The following is a 25283-nucleotide window of genomic DNA, read 5'->3' as shown; positions in this document are numbered from 1 at the left end:
AAAAACAATCTGGGGGGCCGAGCTTTTTGTATTGAGCGAAGATAGCTAGCTAGCTAGCTAGCTAGCTAGCTAGCTAGCTAGCTGGATAGATAGATAGATAGATAGATAGATAGATGGATAGAAATGTACTTCACAAAATGTTTTATCTAAATACTGTAGGTATAAAGGGGGATTCATTTTGTTTAACAATTAAGTTTATTTCAAAAATAGCTTTATTTTGGAACACCAGCAGATGTATTTTTCCATTTGACTCATTCACTTCCGGCCTCAGTCGTGTGATTTCCTTAACCTCATAAAAATGTGCCTGCTATGTCTGAAATAAATAATCATTATTTTTTTATTAATTTATTTATTCACTGTCTGCACTGCTTATCTTCACTAGAATCGCGCGTTTTTTTATTTTAATTAATCTTTTTTTTTCACTATTCTTTGTGATATTTTAGTTCATCATGTAATCAATAAAATGCTATTTTGTTTAGTAAATGCAAAAACAAATTAATGACTTGTTTTTAATACTGTAGTCTCACGAAATACTCGGACATAAAAATATAACACGTACAATAACTCACTGGCGCTTCCTACAGGAAAAAATAAGGTGTTGGACGTGACTAAAATAAAGTTTTGAAACTAAAGTTAATGTTTTTTTTTAATTTATTGAACATTCGCAAATGCATTACAATATAAACATCTTACCACAATGTTGCACAAACAGTGCATTCAAACTGTAAAACAAATCAAATCACAATTAAGAAAAAAGATTTTAAAAAAAAAAAAAAAAAACGAAAAAAAAAACCTCCCAGGGGGGAAACAGAAAGTTGCATAAAAACGGCCAAATGTTTGCAAATCTTCTTTGTCTTAACGGCTTTCCATAAAAAACTAATTCCTGTCACGTAGCCTGAGGCGAACAAGGAAAAGTAAAATATTGATCAGCGCACAAGCCACGCCCACATCGTGACATCACGTCGCCCTGCGGTGCAAGGCAGTTGGTTACTTAACGCAGGGTTCTTTTCTTTTCTTTGCAACAAAAATAAGAAAAATGTCGCATGGCGAGGTCGTACATCGATTTCAAGGGTTTTTTCAACCTTTTGTGGTTCTTTGCCTGCTCTCTGCCCTCGTCTACAAACTGGCCGTGCTCCTGGTTCGGAGGAGGAAAACTCTTCGGAACCTGAGCCAGTTCTCAGGACCTCCTAGACACTGGTTATTTGGACACATCCTGGAGGTAAGGAAGAAAATGTTCGATGTCGAAGAAAGACAAAATGCTATACGGTAGTACCGAGGAATGAGATGAATCTGTTCTGAGGTGGGCAGTAAAGGTGGGCAGGTCGTTCCAAATATCAATATTATCGATACTAGGCAAGTACCTGCTTTAGATCGATACTAATGTACTGAGATCAAGACTTTGCTCCTTCGTCGATTGTCTACTTGCGCCGTTGTATTTATTACACCCCTGGTTCTTAACTGGTCTGACTGGAGAACCCTAATGACAAGCTGCAACCCAAATCAAGAAAAATAATCTCTTCTCAAATGTATCCAATAAAAGGATTGTGCAGGTTAAAGCAGAGATAGTAAAATGTATTCACCTTCAAAAAAAACCAAGAAAACCAAAATGACTTCAAGTACTGTGTCACGGGGCGTGGTGGCGTGGAGTGGGGTAACAGGTGTTGTGCCCAAATCCGACTCCTGTGCAGATTCCTCCCCCTTCGCGTGAACGCGCATTCTGCTGCGCTTCCAACAAAAGCGATCGTATTCTATATAAAACGCTTATTAAAACAATAAAGCGAGCTAATTATAACAATTGGGAGATCCTAGTCTATATAACGCGTTTATTTAAACAATAAAGCGCGATCGTATTCTACAAATTGCGTTTGTTAACGCGGATGCAAAAGTCACCAATGTCAATGTACGCTTCCGACAAAAGCGATCGTATTCTATATAATACGCTTTTTAAAAAAATAAAGTGAGCTAATTATAACAATTGGGAGATCCTAGTCTATATAACGTGTTTATTTAAACAATAAAGTGCGATCGTATTCTACAAAATGCGTTTGTTAACGCGGATAAAAAATTCACCAACGTCAATGTACGCTATGATTTCCACAATCACAACTAACTGTACACAAATAATATTTATTTGATTTACTATAATATCCGTATGTAATGTCTTTTTTATTGTGAATGAAACCCTGGTTGCATTGGATCCCGCGGTGTAAACAAATTGTTGTTTTTTTTCATTTAAAATCGGACTTCCCTGTCTATACTGTTTGCAAAATAAGACACGCTTTAAACCTTATTATGCTCTTTGGTTTTGGGATCCAACTACAGAGGAACACCTCCACTTTGCGATGTGTTACTGAATAGGTGTTCGACCAATCTAGTTCGTTTTTATTACTACTATTAATAATAATAATAGTAGTATTATGAGAAACGTCTGAAAGTTTTCAAATTCACTGTGCTGACATATTGATGCCACAGAAGTTTACTCTACAAGTTACAAGTCTGTATCTCCAACAGAATCTGTTTTAGCAGGGGGGGGGGGGGATTTGGGCAGGCAAAATCCCCCCCCCCCTGCTAACTCCTGAATAAAAACTCCAAACGATCCCAAATTCACTGTGCTGACATATTGATGCCACAGAAGTTTACTCTACAAGTTACAAGTCTGTATCTCCAACAGAGTCTGTTTTAGCAGGGGGGGAGGATTTGGGCAGGCAAGATGCCTGCCCAAATCCTTTCCCCCCCCCCCTGCTAACTCCTGAAAAAAAACTCCAAGTGACCCCAAATTCACTGTGCTGACTTATTAATGCCACAGAAGGTTACTCTAGAAGTTACAAGTCTGTATCTCCAACAGAGTCTGTTTTAGCAGGGGGGGGGGGAGGATTTGGGCAGGCAAATGAAATGCCTGTTAGAGATACAGACTTGTAACTTCTAGGGTAACCTTCTGTGGCATTAATAAGTCAGCACAGTGAATTTGGGGTCATTTGGAGATTTTATTCAGGAGTTAGCAGGGGGGGGGGGTTGCCTGCCCAAATCCTCCCCCCCCTGCTAAAACAGACTCTGTTGGAGATACAGACTTGTAACTTCTAGAGTAACCTTCTGTGGCATTAATAAGTCAGCACAGTGAATTTGGGGTCACTTGGAGTTTTTTTTCAGGAGTTAGCAGGGGGGGGGGGGGGGGGAGGATTTGGGCAGGCATCTTGCCTGCCCAAATCCTCCCCCCCTGCTAAAACAGACTCTGTTTAGTTGTGATTGCGGAAATCATAGCGTACAAAACGCATTTTGTAGAATACGATCGCACTTTATTGTTTAAATAAACGCGTTATATAGACTAGGATCTCCCAATTGTTATAATTAGCTCGCTTTATTTTTTTAAAAAGCGTATTATATAGAATACGATCGCTTTTGTCGGAAGCGTACATTGACATTGGTGACTTTTGCATCCGCGTTAACAAACGCAATTTGTAGAATACGATCGCGCTTTATTGTTTAAATAAACGCGTTATATAGACTAGGATCTCCCAATTGTTATAATTAGCTCGCTTTATTGTTTTAATAAGCGTTTTATATAGAATACGATCGCTTTTGTTGGAAGCGCAGCAGAATAGCAGAATGCGCGTTCACGCGAGGGGGGGGAGGAATCTGCACAGGAGTCGGATTTGGGCACAACACCGGACCAGAACGGAGGCAGGAAGCAGGAAGGGAGAACTCAATTGCATAACGATCCATAAGTTTTATTTAACAAAATAAAAGTCGCCCAATACTCCGGGACCAAAACAAAACAAACAGTTGATTCTTCCAACTCAACTAAACTGTACAAGGCATAACAGAACGGACAATGTTTTAAACTAAAACAGGACAAGGCATAACAGACCGGGAGTGTGTATATGTATAATGAGCCAGCCCCCGCAAAGCCCAGAATCCAGCCTTAAATAGCAGACACAATTAGTTGAACTGCTTCAGCTGTTGCCCAGAGGGCGGGGCAGACTGGTCACCAAGGCGACCATGACAGAGCCCCCCCCTTTAAGGGACAGCTCCCGAGGTCCCAAAAAGAAAAAATTACTACCTCGCGCCCCGGAATGGTTCGATGCTCACAATTGGGGCAACCCCGCTCCCTCCTCCGAACACGCAGGAACGGGGAGAGGCAGGCGCCATCTGCGTCAGGCGGATCGGAATCGGCGCTCGGCAGGGGGGGGGGTCCGGCGGGCAAACTGGACAGGGGATACCAGACAGGCAGAACCGACGAGAACAGGACAGATAAACAGGACAGGCAAAATCAGAAGAGTCGCACTCAGGACAGGCCGATTCAGAAGAGTCGCACTCAGGACAGGCGGATTCAGAAGAGTCGCACTCAGGACAGACCGATTCAGAAGTGTCACACTCAGGACAGGCGGATTCAGAAGTGGCGATTCAGACAGGACAGGCGGAATCAGAACAGACAAGACATGAGCGAGTCAAAATCAGAACCGGCAAAACAGGAGCAGAGGAGTCGGACTGGCAGGCAGCGGAGTCGGACTGGCAGGCAGCGGAGTCGGACTGGCAGGCAGCGGAGTCGGACTGGCACGCAGCGGAGTCGGACTGGCACGCAGGGAAGACTGAATAGCAGGCAATCGGCACGGGAGTCGGGCAGGCAGGCATGAGAGTCGAACAGGCAGGCGTCAATTCCTCCCGGGACCCCATTCGAGGCACAGCAATGGCCACGACGGGCGGAGCCGTGGTTCGAACGGGCAGGGAGTCGAAGTCGGACTCAGAGGGCGCTTGCCAAGCTGCGTTCTCCAGGTCTCCCCAAATCGCGCTGGGATCGTTCGCTGAGTTCTTGTTGTGGCTGGCTCATTCTGTCACGGGGCGTGGTGGCGTGGAGTGGGGTGACCGGACCAGAACGGAGGCAGGAAGCAGGAAGGGAGAACTCAATTGCATAACGATCCATAAGTTTTATTTAACAAAATAAAAGTCGCCCAATACTCCGGGACCAAAACAAAACAAACAGTTGATTCTTCCAACTCAACTAAACTGGACAAGGCATAACAGAACGGACAATGTTTTAAACTAAAACAGGACAAGGCATAACAGACCGGGAGTGTGTATATGTATAATGAGCCAGCCCCCGCAAAGCCCAGAATCCAGCCTTAAATAGCAGACACAATTAGTTGAACTGCTTCAGCTGTTGCCCAGAGGGCGGGGCAGACTGGTCACCAAGGCGACCATGACATATTGTATATAAGCCTACATCGTATATAAACACCTTAAAATAACTACATAGTTAAAGAAATTAAAAATGTTAATAAAGCCTTTACACAAACATCAATAAATATTTCAATGATGTGGTTAATAAATATACTTATGTTAAAATAAGACATTTTTAAACCATTTACTGTACCTTCAGCTCTGCATCAGTGGCACACACTTAATCGCCATTTTTGTTCTTCACAATCGTTTCTCTCTTGGACTCAATCACTTTTTTCCATTTTCCTTCTGCTTATCACTAACTTTATGGGGAGAAAAAGGAAATAAAACCAAGAAAATCGCAACAAAGTGAAATGTGGTCCCTCAAAAGAGTCGATTGACTGAACCAGTAGAAGAAATCGAGCAGGGCATTATCGCCATCTACTGTTAAGGCGTGTAATTGACCCTCGATTTTTTTTCTTTTACTTAGCATTATTTTGCCAAGGCTAAAGCCCGCGACCCACTGAAAACAGGTCCGCGACTAAATTTTGGGTCCTGATCCAGCAGTTGGGAAACACTGGTTGATGCTATCTGCACTTCCAAAATATTGTGCAGTTGAAGGTATCGTCATGTTGTATTTTCGTTACGTTTTTGGGTGTTTGTCTCTTGACTTTTGTTCTGGTACCTGTTGTGCATTTTTATTTTGTCACGCATTTGACATGTTACAATAACAATAAACTATTTTCTAGTGGAAATATGTTTTATACTGCTAGAGGGACAGCGTGTTTTATTTAATATTTCCACGTAGTAAAAAACAATGATGAAAGATGAATAAGTATTATTTTATGTATGGCCAACATTTTTATCCACAAAAAAATCCCAAACCCCATTTTTCAAATTGTTTTGCAAAAAATGCATTTTTTCGGTTCAACATATAATGTAATCAACAATCCCAAATGCACACAAGATGTATACTGTACATAGAGGGATAGTGTGTATGATGTAGTTCTGCCTAGTGGTCAAAAAAGGAATGCATTAAATGGTAAACTGTTTGCATTTATTAAGGCGCTCTTCAAGTCATTGATTTAAATAATAAGCAATATTACATAGACTCTAATAAGTGTCGTAAATATTTGTAGGTTGAAAAAATAGCATTTAATTTACGTTACATGAGCCTCGCTTAAAAGGGAGCTGACGTAATTGTCGGCCATCTTGCTGCAACAGGCACCCAAAAACCTTCAAAGGACAGGGCAAAGAAAATGAGATGTAAAATGGTATGTTTTGGTCTATTTGAGTCTCCGTAGTTTGTCGTCTTCCTTCTGCTTTCTAGTACCGTATTTTTCGCACTATAAGGCGCACCTAAAAGCCTTTATTTTTTTTCAAAAGCTGACCATGCGCCTAATAATACAGTGCGCCTTAAATATGGATCAATATTAAGTCGCAAAGTCTTGCAACTAAAGCAAGCAGCCGCCGACTCGATTTTCCCCCGAAGGCGAAGTCGTCCGCAGTATATGCTGGGATTTATATACCGGCGCTTCATTTCCTAACCAATGCAATGTGTCAATCATCATTTGAATCAGTCACTATTGGCTAAAGTTATTCGGAGATAAAGAGGGCGGATCCTTTTTATCATTTACAGGCTCGCATAGGCTAAAGGGGTGAAACAAAGCCTGCAATTGGCCGAAAAAGATGAATGTGAATCACACGATGGGTTGCACTACGGCATAGAGAAAACATGTTTTACTATTCTGTATGTAAATATTTTACTCTCTTGGATTTACTACACTCACGGTTGTAAGAAGACCATGGCTACGTATCATTATTGAACGTGATGGCTGCAAGAGAACTTAGGTGAGCTGTGCGGCTTTATATTTTCCCGGTATCTTGTTTTAGAACGATCTTGATGTTTCTGTGATAAGTCTATTTTTAAACTAAATTCAATTCAAAGTGTTTATTGTCATATGCACAGTAAAGAACCCCGTTTCCCTGCACAATAAAATTCTTACTTTGCTGTCCACACAGTTGCCAGCAAAAAATAAAATGGAAACTAAGAAATGTTTGTTTGGTGACATCGTACGGACACCGCATCCTCACGTGTCTACGACACGTATTTGCTTCTTTGCAAGCTTTGGGAATGTTAAGGGGGTAATAAGTTTGACTGAACTATCTGACTGTTTTGTCGACGTTCCCATTGTAGCGCCTTATAATCCGGTGCGCCTTATGTATGGAAAATATCAGACAAAAGACTATTTTTTGGGGGGTGCGCCCTATAACCCGGTGCGGCTTATAGTGCGGAAAATACGGTACTTGTTTTCAGCTGTACTACACAATACAGCGACATCTAAAGGTCACATAATACACACTGTCCATTTGAAATTTACATTGTGGTTATATAAAAAAAAAATCTTTGTGCTGTGTTTATCATATTTATAATAAACTAACTGAAAGGGGATGTCTATTTTTTAATAACAATGACATTTCCTAACAAAAAGTATTGGTGATGGAACTTTTGGCTCGGCTTACCTAAGTGCTCCAAAACTGCTTTTCAGGTTTTTTGTGTTTTTAATGATAAATTAGCAATAATAATGAAATATTATGCACGAAATACGTTTTGAAAATGTCGTATGCTACTATACTATAATAGCTGCTATTGTTTCAACATACAGTGAACTCTTAACACATTCATACTTTCGAATTGTTTATACCAGGCAAACAACAGAGATGACGCCACTCACATTGACAAGCCATGGGCGCCTTTGAGAGAGAGAGAGAGAGAGAGAGAGAGAGAGAGAGAGAGAGAGAGAGAGAGAGAGAGAGAGAGAGAGAGGAAGAAAGGAAAATAGAGCGAAAGAGATAGATGGTGTGTGAGAGAGAGAAACAGACAGAAAGAAAATGAAAGGAAAAAGAGAGAAAGATAGAAAGAGAGAGATAGTGTTTGTGTGTGTGTGTGTGTGTGTGTGTGTGTGTGTGTGTGTGTGTGTGTGTGTGTGTGTGTGTGTGTGTGTGTGAGATAGTGTGAGAGAGAGAGAGAGTAAGAAAGAGAGTAAGTTGCTGAGAGAAAGATTGAGAGAAACAGAAAGAAGCAAATGTATGGATAAAGGGAAGAAGAGAGAGATATAAATAAAAGCAGAGAGAGAGAGAGAGAATCAGAGAAAGAGAAAGGAGAAGGACAGAGACACAGAAAGATGAAGCGAGGGGGAGAGAAGGAAAGGATCAGAGAGAGGGAGAGAGAAAGAGAAATAGAGAGTGTGCATGGGTAGAGAGAAAACGAGAAAGAAAGAAGAAAGGAAAGGAGAGGGAGAGGGAGGAGAGAAATAAAACCAAGACAAAGAGTGAGAAAGAGACAGAGTAAAAGGAGAGGGACAGAGAGTCTGAAAGAGAGAGAGGGAGAAGGAGAGGGGCATTGAGAAAGTTAGGGAGAGAAAGAGAGAGTTTATGGGGGGAGAGAAAAAGAGGAAGGAAGAAAGAAAGAATGAGAAGGATAAAGGAAAGGCACGAGAGAGAGAGAGAGAGAGAGAGAGAAACAAAACGGACTAAGATTTCCTTGCTAACTGTTGCACGCCCCCTGGCGGTTGTTTCAGTTCAAACAGAATGGAATGGACATGGAGAAAATGCTCATGTGGGGGAAGCAACACCCCTACGCTTTCCCTCTTTGGCTCGGTCCATTCGTCTGCATGATGAACATCCACCATCCGGATTACGCAAAAAGTATCTTCATGACAACTGGTAAGCAACGGCTGTACAATAAACGTATTGATTTTTTAAAAATTCCTAGTCTAAGTATTTGTGTAAGCTTAGTTGTGTGTTGTAGGGCGAATTCAATTTCTTTTGACCCTCTTAGGAAAAACTACGGAGTTCACATAACTTTTAAACAACTTTGTGGATATTATTTTGTAAATTTTGGGTTGGAATAGTTTAATTTTCTAGGAAAATTATTTATGTGGACTTTTTAATGCATTTTTTGTCGGGCGAGTCCAATTTATTCCGATTTACCTGGATGCTTTGGTTTCTCGAGAAAATAGCTCTATGGGGGTGAACGATATTTGTAAACAATATTATTTCCTGGACTTTGGCTTATCTACCGTCAAAAAATGGGTTTTTGTGATAAAGGTGCGTTTTTTACGAGTAAAGGAAAATTATTTGTGAGCTTATCAATGGGTTTTTGTAGGGTAGGTTAAATTCAAACGACACCCCCCCCCCCCCCCCCCCGATCTCCCCGCTTGAATGGTTTTATGCACGGTGAAAAATAAATGAACAAAAAGCGGTTAGAGGTCCAGAAGCTTTTTGACTCAAAGAGCCATAAAAGGCAATTATTATTTCTTATTTGTTGATTTTTTTTTAGAAAGCCAAATAATATATTTTAAGACAAAATTCCACATAACCAGGGTTGGGTAGGGTTACTTTAACTTGATTACTTTCAATTACTTTAGGATTACTCCAATACCAAATATGCTAATAAAAGACAAAAGAAACTAAATATAAATAAAATGATGACTCACAACACGTGGTAAGCTTTCTCTCCTGGCTTTGATCTTCGGCAAAACTAACAAAATGCGACAGAAACAAAATGAAAATAAATCCAAACAGCTTGCCAACATCATTTTTGCTGTTCCGTGTATTCCGTTACTCCTCGAGCCTGCACAAAATTTAATAATTTTATTCATATTTAGTTTCTTTTGTCTTTTATTAGCATATTTGGTATTGGAGTAATCCAAAAGTAATTGAAAGTAATCAAGTAAAAGTAACCCTACCCAACCCTGCACATAACCGATAAACGCCCTCTAGACAAAAGCTTATTCTTCAGCACATTTTATTACACTGTGTGACGTTTAATGATTTGAAATAATTTATGAATAACAATGCCAGAGCCTGCGAAGCATTTAATATACCACTGAAAATGTGCCTCCCTCCCGCCGTTACCTATGAGTATCGATATTTGGATCGGTATTTTTTCATAATTATTAGTATAAAGGGGGCAGCATGGCGGCACGGCGGTTAGCGCGTGTGCGGCACAGTTCTGAGGTTCCCCCGGGCACTCCGGTTTCCTCCCACATTCCAAAAACATGTATGTCAGGTTCATTGGCCGGTCCAAATTGTCCCTAGGTGTGAATGAGCGAGCGAATTGTCTGTCCCTGTGTGCCCTGCGACTGGCTGGCTATCAGTTCAGGGTGTCCCCTGCCCACTGCCCGGAGATAGCTGGGATGGGCTCCAGCACCCCCGCGACCAATGTTCCCTGTAATTTTCCACGGGTCTGAGCGTTCACACAAAGTTAGTGAGCAATGCTTGAAACATCAGTGAGCAACGGCAATCCCAAGTGTGGCAACTAATCCAATATCAAACATGTCCAAAACTTGACATCAAGTTACATTTTGCTGAGTTTCCGGCAATGCAAAAAAAAAAATTTTTTCACTTTTGAATGAATTGACTAATGTATTATTGCAAAGGTTGTACGGCCTACAAACGTCATTTGTTCTTTGTTCTTTCGCAAGATTTTCATTTCTTTTTTTTCCTAGTATCTTTTGTCGCATAATACTAACATTTTTGGGGGGTTATTTAGTCGGTTGCACGATACAGAACTGTATTTAATCACATTTTTTAGTGGAAGTACAATGTTTGCAACAAGATTGTTTTTTTTCTCTCTTTTTTAATTCCTTTTAAAAAAATCTCTTTGCGTTTATTTTTTTCTTAGCTGTTACTTTTTTATTTTTGTTCTCTATTTACTTTTTTCCTTTGTTTCTTTTCTTTTTTTCTGGCTTTTTTCTGAATTTTTTCCTTCTTTTTCTCTTCCTTTTGTTTTTTTCTCAGCTTTTCACTACTTTTTCATTTTGGTATTTTTTTCTTGTTTGTTCTATTTCCCCCCCTTCCTTTAAGTCATTTTGTGCAAGATTTTACATAATATTTGGTTGTGCAGGGATTAAAGAAGCAAAAAAGACCTGAAGAGCCATTTGGGCCCGAAAGAGCCGGTTCTCTTTAGTGAGTCGAGCCGAAGAATTCGGTTCCTCGAAAAACTCTACCGACTTTACTCCACCTCGTTCTACTTCGACATTGACTTCAAAATACCGTATTTAGAAAACAGCGTCAGGGAAACCCGTGGATTTTTACCTTCATGCACTGTAACTTTGACTTAATTCGCTTCTTAATTAGCTATTTCGAGCCCTGATTTTTGTGAGCTGGCTAGATTTTCTTGTGCGCTGAGAATCTGCGGGCAGTGCGCGATTGCGCACGCGCGCAGCTTAGAGGAAACATTGCCCGCGACCCTACTGAGGATAAGCGGTGCAGATAATAGATAGATGGATAGTATAAAGGTGCTAGCAAAGTTATTGTTAAAAATGTCTCAAAATTCTGCAAACGAGGACACCGACATATTTACCTTCAGTGCAGAGAGCACTGGGCGAGAGACAGGAAGGAGTGCTTGCGCTCTGTGCATAGCTCCGCCCATCCCTACCACTCACCCAATCAAATTGTTCTGGGTACGTTGCTGACCTCAGTCATGTTTATTTGTACAGTCTAGGGATGGCCAACCCGCGGCTTACGAGCCACGTGCGGCGCTTGAACTAGTTTCATGCGGCTCTTTAGGAGCTGTTATAAACTGTTTTAATGCGGCTCTTTCGAAGCTGCAACATAACATGCATCAAAAATATTTAGCCAGCGCTGTTATTTGCCTTCCCGACAGCTAGATGGCACACCGACAATGTAAGCCTGTTTGAGTGACGTAAAACGAGCGACGAGAAAATATTTGTTTGACAAAACGTATTGTAGTCAATTTACGTGAAATTATCCCTTGAAATGGCAGGTAAAAATGCACAGCCAAACGAAAATGTGAAGAACACAGAACGTTTTTGCCAGAATGGGAGAGTTTATATTTTTTTTTATTGAACGTAATGGCAAGCCTATATGCCGTATACGTAACCCGGCATTAGCACATTTCAAAGCTTCAAATGTTCAGCGTCACTCCACCCTAACATCGAACAGGAATTTCCAAGAGGGACTGAATTTCGTAAGAAAAAGTTGTTGACTACGAAAAGCAAGGAAGATAAACAGTTGCATTTCTTTCAAAAAATTACGAAACACTCGGAGACCGTAACGCTTGCATCGTATCAGTTAGCTTGGAACATAGCATGGGCTAAAAAGCCATACAACAAAAGGGAACTCATTGAAAATGCCTCATTGACGCCTTTGAGATCTTGGCTCCTGTAGACAAAAAACTAACACAGAGCCAATCAGATGTTCAACTGTCTCGCCACAGTATGGAACAAAGAATATCCGATATTAATGCAGCTGTTGAATAACAGTTGCACACTGACACTGCAAACTAACTCCAAGAGCTACGGATGGAGCGCCAGCCATGATCGGATCGATGAACGGGCTTGCGGGGCTGTACCAAGCTGATCTAACATTTCCAGACTTTTGGGATTTCCACTGCATCATCCACAGGGAGCAACTTGTGTCTAAATCACTCAAATTTGACAACGTCATGAAACCTGTGATGGAAATCGTCAACTTCATCTGCACACATGCGCCTAACCACAGGCAATTCAGGAATCTCATCGCTGAGCTGGACCAAGGGCTTCCAGGTGACCTGCCGCTGCACTGCACTGTGAGGTGGCTGTCAAAAAGCCAGGTACTATCTCGCTTCTTTGAGCTTTTGGATCCAGTGAAACTGTTCATGGAAGAGAAGGACAAGGACTATCCCAAGCTCTCAGACCTCAAGTCGATAATGGATCTGGAACAGTGCTCACAATGTTAACTGTTGAAAAATATTGATAATATCATGTTGGTGTGGATATTTTCATCAGATCTAGCCGAGTAGAGATTTGTGTATGCATGCGTACATGATTAAAATATTATGTTTATGTGTACCAATGTGTATAATGTGGCTTTTTATTAACAAAGAAAAAAAAGTTGACTCGCCCCAGTCTTTGTAGTAACACAGACGAAAAATTGGCTCTTAGTCACTGAATGGGTGGCCACCCCTGGTATAGTCCTTAATCACAAAGAGTATCAAAGGGCTGCAAAGATCACAGACTATTGCAAACTACAGACTATTATGACACCATCCCCTTATATTGTCAACATAAAATAGGTTATTCATACGCTATAGAACAAGAGAAAGAGGGAGAAAGAAAGAGAAGGAGAGAGAGAGAGAGACAGAAGAGAGAGAGAGTATGATAGCTCAAGTTGCTTTGTGAGTGGCTTGGCCTGGCTTTGTCAACAGTAAGTGGACATATTCCAAACTGCAGAAGACTTTTCCCTTGCTTACCTATAACTGCCCAGCGGGCTTCTTCTACCTGTCCGGGATTGTCAGTAATATTATAAATCATGATGTCACTTTCTATCAGTTTTTCAAGAAAGATTTCCCTACACGGCCGCTGGCGAGAAAAAGAAAATTTTCTTTAGATGAGGGGTGTCAAAGTCATTTTAGCTAAGGTCCCCACACTAGAAATCTCACAGGGGCCAGGCTAGTAGATAAAAGAGAAATACAGAAAGAGAGAGGGAGGGAGGAAGAAAAATTAAGAGAGAGTAAGAAAGAAAGACAGAGAGAGATAAAGAAAGAGAGTGAGAAGGAAAGATAGAGAGAAATGGGGAGGTAGAGAAATAGAGAGAGCACAAAAAGAGAAGGGAGAAGACGAGAAAGGGACAGAACAGAGAAAGAAACTACAAAAAAAAAAAATGAAAAATAAAGAGAGGGACAAATTGGTTATAGGATAAAGTGTCTCAGAAGTGAACATGGATTATTTATGGGCTCCCATATTATGGATGTCTTAGCGATGTACAGCTAAAACAGGGTTTGTTGATGTGACACTTTTATTGTAAACTGTAGTTAAAGATGTGCCCTATCTACACTACACTGGACCATACAATCAGGTATGTATGAATGAATGAATGAAACTATTTCGAACATGACAAAACAAAAATGAAACAAGTAGGAAAAAAAACAGTGTGACTGTCTAAAAAGGAATAGGAAGAAGAATATGCCTATTTGATCCTACCCCACTTCCTTAATAGTTGTGTCTTCTATCTAAATATCCTGTGTATTTACATAATACAAACACCTCAAGAATATACATATTTACATACGTTTTTTGGATGCAGAGTCACTCCGTTATCATCATCATCATCATGATTATCACCACCACCACTTTCACCGTTATCATTATCATTGATGTCTCCATCCATTCTCAGCATACTATATAATAAGAATATCCCTTCAAATAACAATAATTCCCATTGGTGCTCATGGTGACAACTGACTGCTATGTGGTGTGTGTTGTGCAGGGGTCCGCCCCAGGCAGCAGCACCACCATTCTTGAGTGTCCTGATCTTTCCATAAAAAGCCAAGGTCGGGGAGCTTGAGCCAGATACCTCCAGCATCAAAACTCCCACTTGTCTGCCCTATCTTAGAAATGTGCAGGAATTGTCAGACGGATATTGATTTTTTTTTTAAGCATCTTAATTTTTTTGTGTCTTACAGAACCTAAAGATGATTTTGTATACAAATTTCTCAAGAATTGGATCGGTGAGTCACATTTTTTATTTACCACACCCCGCCCTTCTCATTTCCAGACGTTATATTTTAAAACATTTCTTATGTAGCCTCCATAAAGACAATAACAACAACAAATACAAAGGATTAGTTTTATTCTAACGCAATAAAAAATAACTAATGTCTGAAGAGGAAAAGGAAATATTTATTATGTGGATAACTATTCTGAGATGTCTTTTAAAATGATGTAATTGTAAAATTTCTAAGGGAAAGCAATAAAAATATTCCCCAAATGATTGATAAAAACAAAATTAAAAATAGTTTGTAAAATAAAAAGTAATGAACAAAATAAGACACAATAAAGATTGTACAAATCGACATGCTAAACATTTTCAGGAGATAATAACCCCCCCGAAATAACTTAATATAAATATAAAATAGAATAATATAAAATGAATAAAAGAGAGAAAAAAGCTTAAATTGTGTGATTGTAACAATGTGGGCGTCGTACAAATAATAGTGGATTAATATTCCAATATTTAATCAAAAAATAAATGTAAAAAATCTTTTGGGACATGACAAAGTGGTGAAAATCAGGAAAGGACAATAACCCTAAAATGATAAATACATTTACAGATTTGTAAAATAAAAAGTTCAAAAATAATAATAATGAATAAGTACAGTAAATCAATTGAATTAAATTCAAATTTGCAAGATGATGAAGGTCATATTCGTTAAGAATTTTTAAAAAATATTTGCTTTCAGATTGTCGAGAGAAAAAAGAGAGAAGAAAATGTGTTTTTAAATGTTATTGTTTCAAATAGATAAGGCTATTTAAAATCAAATTATATATTATTATATACTGATCTATATATATATATATATATATACATCCATCCATCCATTATCTGCACCGCTTGTCCTCAGTAGGGTCGCGGGGGTGCTGGAGCCTATCCCAGCTATCTGGGGGAAAACAATAAAAATATTCCCCTGGGCAGGGGACACCCTGAACTGGTTGCCAGCCAATCGCAGGGCACACAGGGACAGACAACTCGCTCGCTCATTCACACCTAGGGACAATTTGGAATGTGGGAGGAAACCGGAGTGCCTGGAGGAAACCCACGCAAGCACGGGAAGAACATGCCAACTCCACACAGGGGGTTCGAACCCACGAACTCAGAAATATATATATATATATATATATATATATATATATATATATATATATTATATATATATATATTTCGTGTGTTATTTTGTGACAGCAGTGATTTACGCCTGGGAACTCTTCCATGGATTCAATTTTTGGCCAATGTCTTTCTTACTGTGGAGTCATAACACTGACTTTAAATGGACTCCTTATCTCTTAAAATGTTTTGCTGTTATCTTTAATTTTCTGCATATCTTTCATTTCAAATCTTTTATTGTTTTTTTCCTTCACCTCTTCTTCTCTCTCTGATGTTTTCCTCTTTTTCTCGAAGTATTAGCACATGTATCCTTGTGTTGCGCCCCCAGGTGACGGCTTGCTAATGTCTCACGGTCCCAAATGGTTCCGCCATAGAAGGTTGCTGACACCCGGTTTCCATTACGACGTTCTCAAAACGCACGTTCCCTTGATGGCGCAATCCACGGCGCTAATGTTGGTGAGAATCACATTGTCAGAACATACCAATCACCACAAGGGGAGATTTTCAGTTGAAATACCAGCACAAAAATGATAAAATGCCTCCCAAAAATATACATTTGTTAAAAATTTTTTTCTATCTTTGATGTTGAGAAAAATGTGTTCCGACTCTGAATTTAACCATTTGCAATCAGGGTTGGGTAGGTTTACTTTAACTTGATTACTTTCCATTACTTTTGGATTACTCAAATACCAAATATACTAATAAAAGACAAAAGAAACTAAATATGAATAAAATTACTAAATTTTGTGGAGGCTCGGGGAGTAACGGAATACACGGAACGGCAAAAATAATGTTGGCAAGCTGTTTGGATTTATTTTCATTTTGTTTCTGTCGCGTTTTATGTTAGTTTTGCCGGAGGTCAAAGAGATCAAAGCCAGGAGAGAAAGCTTACCACGTATTGTGAGTCATAGTTTTATTCATATTTAGTTTCTTTTGTCTTTTATCTGCAGGTCTGCATCAAACCTTAAGTACCGATATCATTTTCCGTTCATTTTGCCGGCTGTGATTTTAGGACTGTGTAATTTTGTGAAGGACATTTAGTTTCAATCGCGGGACTTAAAATCGGGTTTGGGTTAATTTTGTGTTTGTGTTACATTTTTCTAATGTGGGCACATGCGGCTTATATACAGGTGCGGCTCGTGTACGTACAGAATCGGTTTTCCTCTTAAAATGTGGTGGGTGCGGCTTATAATCGGGTGCGCTCTATAGACCGGAATTTACGGTATCTATTTTAAAATGTATGACTTTTCCTAGATTGGCAGAAAAAAATGTTGTATTTCACATGTCAATGTTGTCTAAATGAACTACAAGATAGTCTTATAGAATGAGCACTACTGCGGGGGTTAATTGATAGTTTACTGAAATTTTGTTTTAATTTTATTTTTTAATTTTGTAGATTATATTAAGTTCTATATAGTATCTCATGGACCATTTTCCTGTCTTTAAAACTCGAGAAAAGTGAGGGCGGAGATGTTTTCCTCTGAGAATGTTATTATTTGTCCACTTAAAAAAGAGGGGAATGAGTTTAGATATAATCACCATTTTTCACGGGCAGGCCGGTAGGTTGGCTACCCTAGATGTGAAAAATGCCCCCCAAAAAGATGACTTGGCATTTTCAGTTTTGCAGACTCAGCAGTTCTCCCAGAAAGACATTTTACTCTCCCAGGCCAGAACACGTTTGGCCAGGATCACGATATTTTACAACTATTCAGGTTGGTCACTCTAGGAGGTGAAATTGCTAAAAGAGGCAAATGCCACCCTATAATGCTTTGGCGTCTCAACGCGGGTGATGCTCTAATGGCGCATAGCCATTTTAGTTCAACTTGAGATTTTGCATTCGCCAGATTTTACACTCAAAATTGTTCAAAATCGTTACGCTGTTTGCAGGACAAGTGGGAGCGCTACTCAGTCACGGGTGAGTCCTTCGAGGTTTTCCAACAGATCAGCCTAATGACGCTTGACATCATCATGAAGTGTGCCTTCAGTTGTGACAGCAACGTTCAGACAGAGAGGTAAGTTGGCGACCAACAGAACTCATACAGGTGCTTGAAATCCTTTAAAATGCTTGAAATTCAAGGCTGTCTTTACAAGACTTGAAAGGTGCTTGAATTTTCGGTGAAGTGGCTCTAACGCTCGAAGTTGTTGCAATGTTTCTCAGCAGTCTGATGCGATGGACCGTGCATTACATTTAAAAAAATTAAGTCTTAAAAATGATGCAGACACTGCTCTCTGGTGGCTCGGCTTTGCTATTGCATTTCCTTGTTCCTCGTGAAGTGTTGTGCACCTTACTTCAAAAACGTTATTAGTTATAGTCACTCAGTAACTGAGTTAGGAACTGCACTTCTCTTACGGGAGTGGTAGCTATCTGGAAAACAACTAAATAAGTTATTGCATGTCAGATAATTTGACAATTTCTAAGCAGTACATACCTGTCAACCTCCAGGGCTCCATGCCCTTACAAACTGTCGTATTTTCCCTTACAATATAATCTTACACCATATTTTTTTTTTCAAATGTGTTTATTTATGTTGTTTAACATTTTATATTGTACATGTGTTTCTTGATATCATAAAAATTGTTAATTCATATTTTGTTGTGAGATCCTGAGTTGCTCGACATGAATGAGGGTTACTATAAAAAAAGTTCAAAAATGAAGTAGCTTGGAGGTTCACTCTAGAAGGAAATAATACATGCAAATATAATTAGGTGGAATAATACATGTTCTTATTCAAATTATGAATTGATTTTCTGCATTAAATTATTGTTGGTAATATACTGATTAAAGGGATAACCACAAACCTGTTGTTTTTAATTTTCTCATTTTATACTTCCTTTTTTTTCTTAACTTCTTTATACAACATAATTCGTAATATAATGCATCAAAGCAAGTGAGCCGTTTGAGAGCCTCTTTAACGAGTTGAGCCGAAAAAGCCGGTTCTCTAAAAAGAGACTGACTTCCTTTCACTACATCGAACCGCTCGGATAAAAACGATACTGAGATAGAGGCTACCGCGGCTAACTTGTTTGAATTGTTTGATTTGCCGTTTTGTGATATTCGGTGTGTACCCGATAGTACCCATAATTGACAAATTTGCGCTTTTCCGTACAGATTTTTTCGTATGTCGTACACGTCTTAAAATGCACAATAAACGTACTTTGTACGTCAAAACCGTACAGGTCGACAGGTATGGCAATATGAGTCTGTTGAATAAAGATCAGACAGTTTTTTGAGTCATTCAACCCTTGTAGCATTTAATGCACTCCACCATTAACATAATTAGATTACACTTAAAGCGCAACAAAAATACACAATATAATAAAATAAAACTCAGCATGTACATGAACGCATACAGAAACGTAGGTAAACACGCACAAAAACTTGACCGCTTTTGACCGTCAGGAGCAGTAACAGCATTGTAATGGCAGAATAATTAGAATACCCTGTTATTGAAAAATAACAGTTACGTAACTGCCTTATTTATAACAGCGTTATTGCCGACACTGGTCGTGATTAACGGCAACTCGCCCGAGTTTATATGGCATTGTTGTGTGAAGCGCCATCGCCCTCTAGAGAACAGGTGCAGACAAGCTTAACTATAATTGTTTGCTATATGCTATACATGATCAAATTAACATTGGTATGATAGTTCATGTATTTTTGCCTATGATTCAAGTTATATTTTTTATGACTGAAGGTGTTTTTGTACCACTAGGAGGCACTAAATATTACATATTGTCCCTTTACGGTAAATGGACACAAATAGTGGCTCCGATGATGATTTTATAGTTACAGTAGCTTAGTTAACATATAAGGTAAACTTTTAGTAAAAGATTTAATTTCCTTGGCCTGCATTCACCTTAAACACATTATTGGTGTAAATAATCAATAATTAATATCATAAATTATAATAATGTATTATGTCTTCCATGAATTGTACTGGAAAAAATTGCCTTAGAAAGTCCTTAAAAAGTGCTGGAATTTGGCCAAGAAAAATGTGTAAGAACCCTGGACCGATCCCTCCAATCGATACCTACGACAGATAGTCTCCCGCCTCGATATTTTCATTTTTCTGCTTCCAGCGGCACCAACGAGTACATCAAATCGGTGTACGAGCTTACCGACTTGATCAACAAGCGCTTTCGGACTTTTCCGTATCATAGCGACTTGATATTCTACCTCAGTCCGCACGGCTTTCGCTACCGGAGAGCTCGGAAAGTAGCTCACGCTCATACAGGTAAAAGTGTTCAGCACTATACAGACAAAAATACAAAAATAACATGGCAAAGTATGTCGTATGTGTTACTTTTGTTTAGTATACATGTTTAGGGTTGAATAGGATTATAAATATCGATTTAAAGAAAAAATGACATTTTATCTGCCTTAGTGTGATGGGATTTGAGCTGGTCAAATGGAGTGGCAGGTGGATGCAGAGAGATGAAAGCAGATTCAAATTCAAAACGATTTAAAAACATATATCTTCGAATAGCATGACAATCCTGGCAGGATTGTCATGCTATTCGAAGATATATTTTCTTTAATGGCCTCCTTATTTTAATTGCAGGTTTTGTTTCCATGATTACGTTTTTGCCTCTTCCTTTAGCCTCTCTCCAAACCTAGGGATGCATAGCAACTAAATACAGTAGAAAAATTAAAGTATTAGCATCACACTCGTTTAGTCTTTACAAAATACAAAGATTCTTAACTGAATGAACAAAGGCATTGTGGGATGTAGTTCAATTAATAGCTTATCTAGAGTTCCTTGACCCTGTGACACATTTTTTATGATATCAGCCAATAGCAGACACGCATCTAAGAAAAAAAAAATCAATGCACACAATATAATTTATTGTTGATGTAGTAGTATGGATGTGCTGATAAAAAAATACGCACTAATGTGAAAATGCCAAAAGGTGGGAATGCCTTAACCTTGGGTTTGACTGTATTGCAAATTCTAAAAAGTTTTCTTTATGGAGAATTGTTATTGAGCAAGGGCTATTCATCTTTACACACTGGAAAACGTATGAAAAGGCCGATCAAAAATCTATCCAGTACAGTAATAATTCTTTAGATACTTTTATTCTGAAAATTGTTAGAGGCAAGGCGTGCTGCCACGTTAAACAACTTGACTCCTCTTTGCAAATTAGAGTGAGTATTTTACAGGACAGTTTAGGACTACATTGCCACTATAATCAGTACATTATAATGTTCAGTTGACAATTGAGAAAGCAACTTCATTACATCCTGTCTTTTTAAAGAGGAAGTGATAAGAAAGAGGAAAGAAGCATTGAAGGAAAACAAAGACCTGGAAGGTATTAGGACTAAGAGGAGCCTGGACTTTCTGGACATTCTTCTTTTGGCGAGAGTAAGTTCCTTTTACCGGAAACTGACAGTAGCATAAATGTAGAGTGTCCTCTTATGGCTGTTTGTGACATTCAGTTGTAGAATTAATCCCCCAAAAAATCTAGTTTTGTGACAATATAGTATTTTTTTCCTCTGCTCCAGGACGAAAATGATCGTGGACTATCGGACGAAGACATCCGAGCAGAGGTGGACACGTTCATGTTCGAGGGCCACGACACGACTGCTAGCGGCCTCACCTTCGCCCTCTACACGCTAGCCTGCAACCCGCAACACCAGGAGAAGTGCAGGGAGGAGATCCTCGAAGTCCTGGACGGCAGGGACGCCTTGCAGTGGTAACGCCGATCGCGAGACGGTTCCCCAAGACATCAGTTTTTACCCGGATTGTCTCCAACCAGGGAGGATCTGAACAAGATGCCGTACACAACCATGTGTATCAAAGAATCACTGCGGATGTACCCGCCCGTGCCGGGAGTATCCCGAAAACTTACTAGACCCATAACTTTCCCAGACGGCAGGACTCTTCCGGAAGGTTGTTCACACTCTGAACTCTGATCAAAAATGATTCTACTCGAGACATTTTTATATTTAGATAGGAATTGAACATTCTTGTACGATGACACTTATTATTGATAAGAACCTGTTAAGGAGGCTTAGGAATTTGACCCAGGTGGCTTTCTGGAGTGGTGTCCCGGGCATGGAGGTCCTTGTGACTAGTCAGCACCACCTTGAGATCCTATGTCTTGGTATACAGTCAGTCAACATAACTGTCTGGAGAGGTTGGGGGCCAAACAAATGACTTCTGAACATCTCCATGGAGAGCTGTTCCGGCCATGGAGTTCCTGGGGGATAAGCTAGGACTCCTTTCAAAGGCTACATCGAGGGCTGGGATACCTCTCAGTATCCAATGGGATGAGCTGGACTAAGTTGTCTGGAATCAGGCATCTTAAACAAATGACTCCTCTACACCACCTCAGACAGGTGTTTTTGGCATGGAAGTTCTGGATAAAACCCAGGACATCCTTTAGAGACCATGTCTCTGAAGATTGCCTAAAATATGCCTTGGGATCCAGTCAGATGAGCCAGAGAAAATGGTTAAAGATCAGGCAACTTAACCAGATGCCTCCTAGACACAGCCCTGGACTGGTGTTCTGGGCATGGAGGTCCTGAAGACTACTCAGAACACCATTGAGAGCCTGTTACTCCAAGCTTGCCTGGAATAAACATTGGGATCCAATTTGATCAGCTGGAAAAAGTGGTTGGGGATCGTAAATCTGAAAAAAATGTCTCCTGCCATGGCATGAAAGTCCCGAGCATAACCCATGACACCCTTGGCCTTGGAATCTGGTCAAATGAACTAGACAGAGTGGTTGGAAATTAGTCATCTGATCCAGACACTTCCTAGTCCCCTGACTGGAGGAGGGTTCAGGGCAGACATGGGGACTTGAGACTTAGTGACTTGGACTCGAGTCGACTCGAGTCGCTGTTTTTATGACTTGTGACTTGACTTGGACTTGGCAATCTAAGACTCGGGACTTGACTTGTGACTTGACTTGCCCAAGAAAAAAATACTTGGGACTTACTTGGGACTTGAAGGTGAAGACTTGAGACTTACTTGAGACTTGCACATGTGTGACTTGGTCCCATGTCTGGTTCAGGGTCTCAAAGTCCCGGAGTGACCCAGGACAGCAACTGTTACACTAATTCTAGACTAGTCTCTGATACACCTCGGGATCCAGTCAGTTGATCTAGATCAGGGGTGGCCAACCCGGTCCACAAGAGCCGCATGTCCTGCATGTTTTTGGAGTTTCTCTGTTCAAATACAGGTGATCCCAATCACCTGGGTCATTATTAAGCTCCCGCACAGCTTGCAAACAATCTTAAAATTTGCATCACCTGAGAAACCTCCAAAACATGCAGGACATGCGGCTCTTGAGGACCGGGTTGGCCACCCCTGATCTAGATGAAGTGTTTAGGGATTAGTCATATGATTCGGATGACTCCTGAACACCTTGCTGGAGAGGTGTTCTGACCATGGAAGTCCCAGGGACAACCCAGGACACTATTGATAGACTATGTTTTTAGGTATGGCCTAGGATTATGCCTCTGGAATTGACGTGGCTGGTGGTTGTGATATCCCGTCTGCTTTTATTGCTGTTCTTGTCTGAATCAACAGAGAACTAACACAATTTTTCTTATAGGTTTTTTGGTCGGGACAACTCTGTATGTGCTCCACAGAAACCCGACAGTCTGGGAAAACCCGAATGTAAGTTGGACCTTTAGTAGGCTCACAGGAGATTTGGACAAACGGATAAATAATATCCCAATCTGAATCTAGGGTGAAATGATCCATTATTTCGGTCTATTTTAAACCGTATTTTTCTCCTTTTTCGGAATGATGTTGCTCCAGGTGTTTGACCCGCTTCGCTTCCTGCCAGAGAACACGTCAAGCAGGTCACCGCATGCTTTCGTGCCCTTCGCTGCTGGCCCAAGGTCAGAAAAACATTCTCGACAGTCTCAGTTTTTCAATAGTTCCTGCTTGTCTCATCACAACAATTAGGTAAAATAGTATAGAGTAGGATACAACATAAATCGAAACTTGGGTGTGGGTTGGAAAGTGAAATTGCTATATAGCGGTGTACAGAAACCTATACTACCTAGCCAATTAGCTACCACTCCTGTAAAAACAATAATTACCTAAATGAATTAAACCAAATATGACTCCAGCCTTTGATATGACATCCACCAATAGTAGACATGCATCTTAGAGATGGAACTACACATACAAAGTTTTTGGGCCTTCAAAGAAATTTAAGGTAATATATTGGGGTGATCATTTTTAACCTTCGTGATTCTTTGTTCAGAAACAATATAGATATGTCTTGAAGTATGAAGTTCATTATTTTACAAAATAGTAAAATAATCCCAAAAATTTTAAATCCATATAAAGAGGGTAACAAATCATCCATCCATCCATTATCTGCACCTCTTATCCTCAGGGTCGCGGGGGTGCTGGAGCCCATCCCAGCTATCTCCGGGCAGTGGGCAGGGGACACCTTGAACTGGTTGCCAGCCAATCGCAGGGCACACAGGGACAGACAACTCACTCGCTCATTCACACCTAGGGACAATTTGGACCGGCCAATTCACCTGAAATGCATGTTTTTTTGGAATGTGGGTGGAAATCGGAGTGCCCGGAGGAAACCCACGCAAGCACGGGGAGAACATACAAACTCCGCACAGGAACTCTGGTAGCCGTGCGGTAACGAATCAAGTGTTCTTATTTCTTGATCATCGCAAGCTTCTTTTCCATTGTTGTCATGTTTTTGCTTCTCCCTTTAAAATCAGTCAAGTCTTGTGACCCAAAACCAATTTAACAAAAAATACAGTGTTGTATCGCACTAACTTGTTAATTTTTTATGAAACCAATAGTATAGCGTCATTTTCATGATGCCATCCCTCAGACCAATAGCATTCCAGCACTTTATACGACGTTGACCAATAGCAGACAGGCATCTTAGAGAGGTAACTCATCCTACACACCAACACCTAAAGTATTCATTTTTTACATTTTTGGGCACAGAATATAATTTGATTTTGACGTCTTACAGTGGAGAAAATGCAGTGAGGGGCTGATCACATTCCTCATTCCACGCCCTAAAGTGAAAATATTGTCAGGCAGGGACGCTCTATCATGGTTTTTGCTTCTTCCTTTAGCATTACAGCAAGTCTTGGGACCTGTAGCAAATAAACACAGTAAGAAAAATGTAGTATTTTGTTGCCTACACAGTCTTTAAGACGCACACAAGATTCTGAACTGAACAAAAATTGGGAGAGGCATTGTTGGATGTATTTCAACCAATAGCATCACAATTTTTATGATGCAAACCAATAGGAGACAGGCAACTAAGAGAGGGAGGTCGTGACGCGCCAACTTTAAAAGTTTTGGGGATCGCAAAGAAGTAGGAAAATGCTACAACAAGGGGCTGAAAAAATATTTTCCACGTTGTAAAATAAAAATGTTATAAAGTGGTGTCAAGGTATCGTGGAAGGTTTTACTGTTCAACCCTCGTAATGAAATAGGACCTAGGCAAAAATA

General features: G+C 40.0%; 2 protein-coding genes across 3 annotated transcripts in view; one reads left to right on the top strand and one right to left on the bottom strand.

The window, feature by feature from the left end:
• Nucleotides 1-854: 854 nt before the first annotated feature.
• The window catches only part of cyp4t8 (cytochrome P450, family 4, subfamily T, polypeptide 8), a 25653-nt gene continuing 1224 nt past the window's right edge, over nt 855-25283 (top strand). The window contains exons 1-11 of one of the 2 annotated variants that reach the window (XM_088326700.1): nt 855-1219; nt 8736-8880; nt 14627-14671; nt 16154-16281; nt 17713-17837; nt 19906-20060; nt 21082-21188; nt 21329-21519; nt 21583-21716; nt 23386-23450; nt 23595-23677. In XM_088326700.1, the coding sequence (XP_088182826.1) occupies nt 1037-1219; nt 8736-8880; nt 14627-14671; nt 16154-16281; nt 17713-17837; nt 19906-20060; nt 21082-21188; nt 21329-21519; nt 21583-21716; nt 23386-23450; nt 23595-23677 (1361 nt within the window). In that variant the 5' untranslated portion in view covers nt 855-1036. Of the gene's footprint in view, nt 1220-6903; nt 7006-8735; nt 8881-14626; nt 14672-16153; nt 16282-17712; nt 17838-19905; nt 20061-21081; nt 21189-21328; nt 21520-21582; nt 21717-23385; nt 23451-23594; nt 23678-25283 lie in introns of those variants that run through there. The other variant, XM_088326701.1, reaches the window with a different exon arrangement.
• The window catches only part of decr1 (2,4-dienoyl CoA reductase 1, mitochondrial), a 14786-nt gene continuing 13541 nt past the window's right edge, over nt 24039-25283 (bottom strand). Inside the window, exon 11 of the mRNA XM_088326704.1 lies at nt 24039-24922. The gene's annotated coding sequence lies outside the window, so the exon portion shown is untranslated. The remainder of the gene's footprint in view (nt 24923-25283) is intronic.

Source organism: Urocampus carinirostris, chromosome 2, assembly GCF_059441175.1.
Source record: "Urocampus carinirostris isolate Australia breed hairy pipefish chromosome 2, RoL_Ucar_1.0, whole genome shotgun sequence".
Lineage (NCBI taxonomy): Eukaryota > Metazoa > Chordata > Actinopteri > Syngnathiformes > Syngnathidae > Urocampus > Urocampus carinirostris.
The sequence above is the reverse complement of the archived record's forward strand: the minus strand, read 5'-3'. Positions and strand labels throughout refer to the sequence as shown.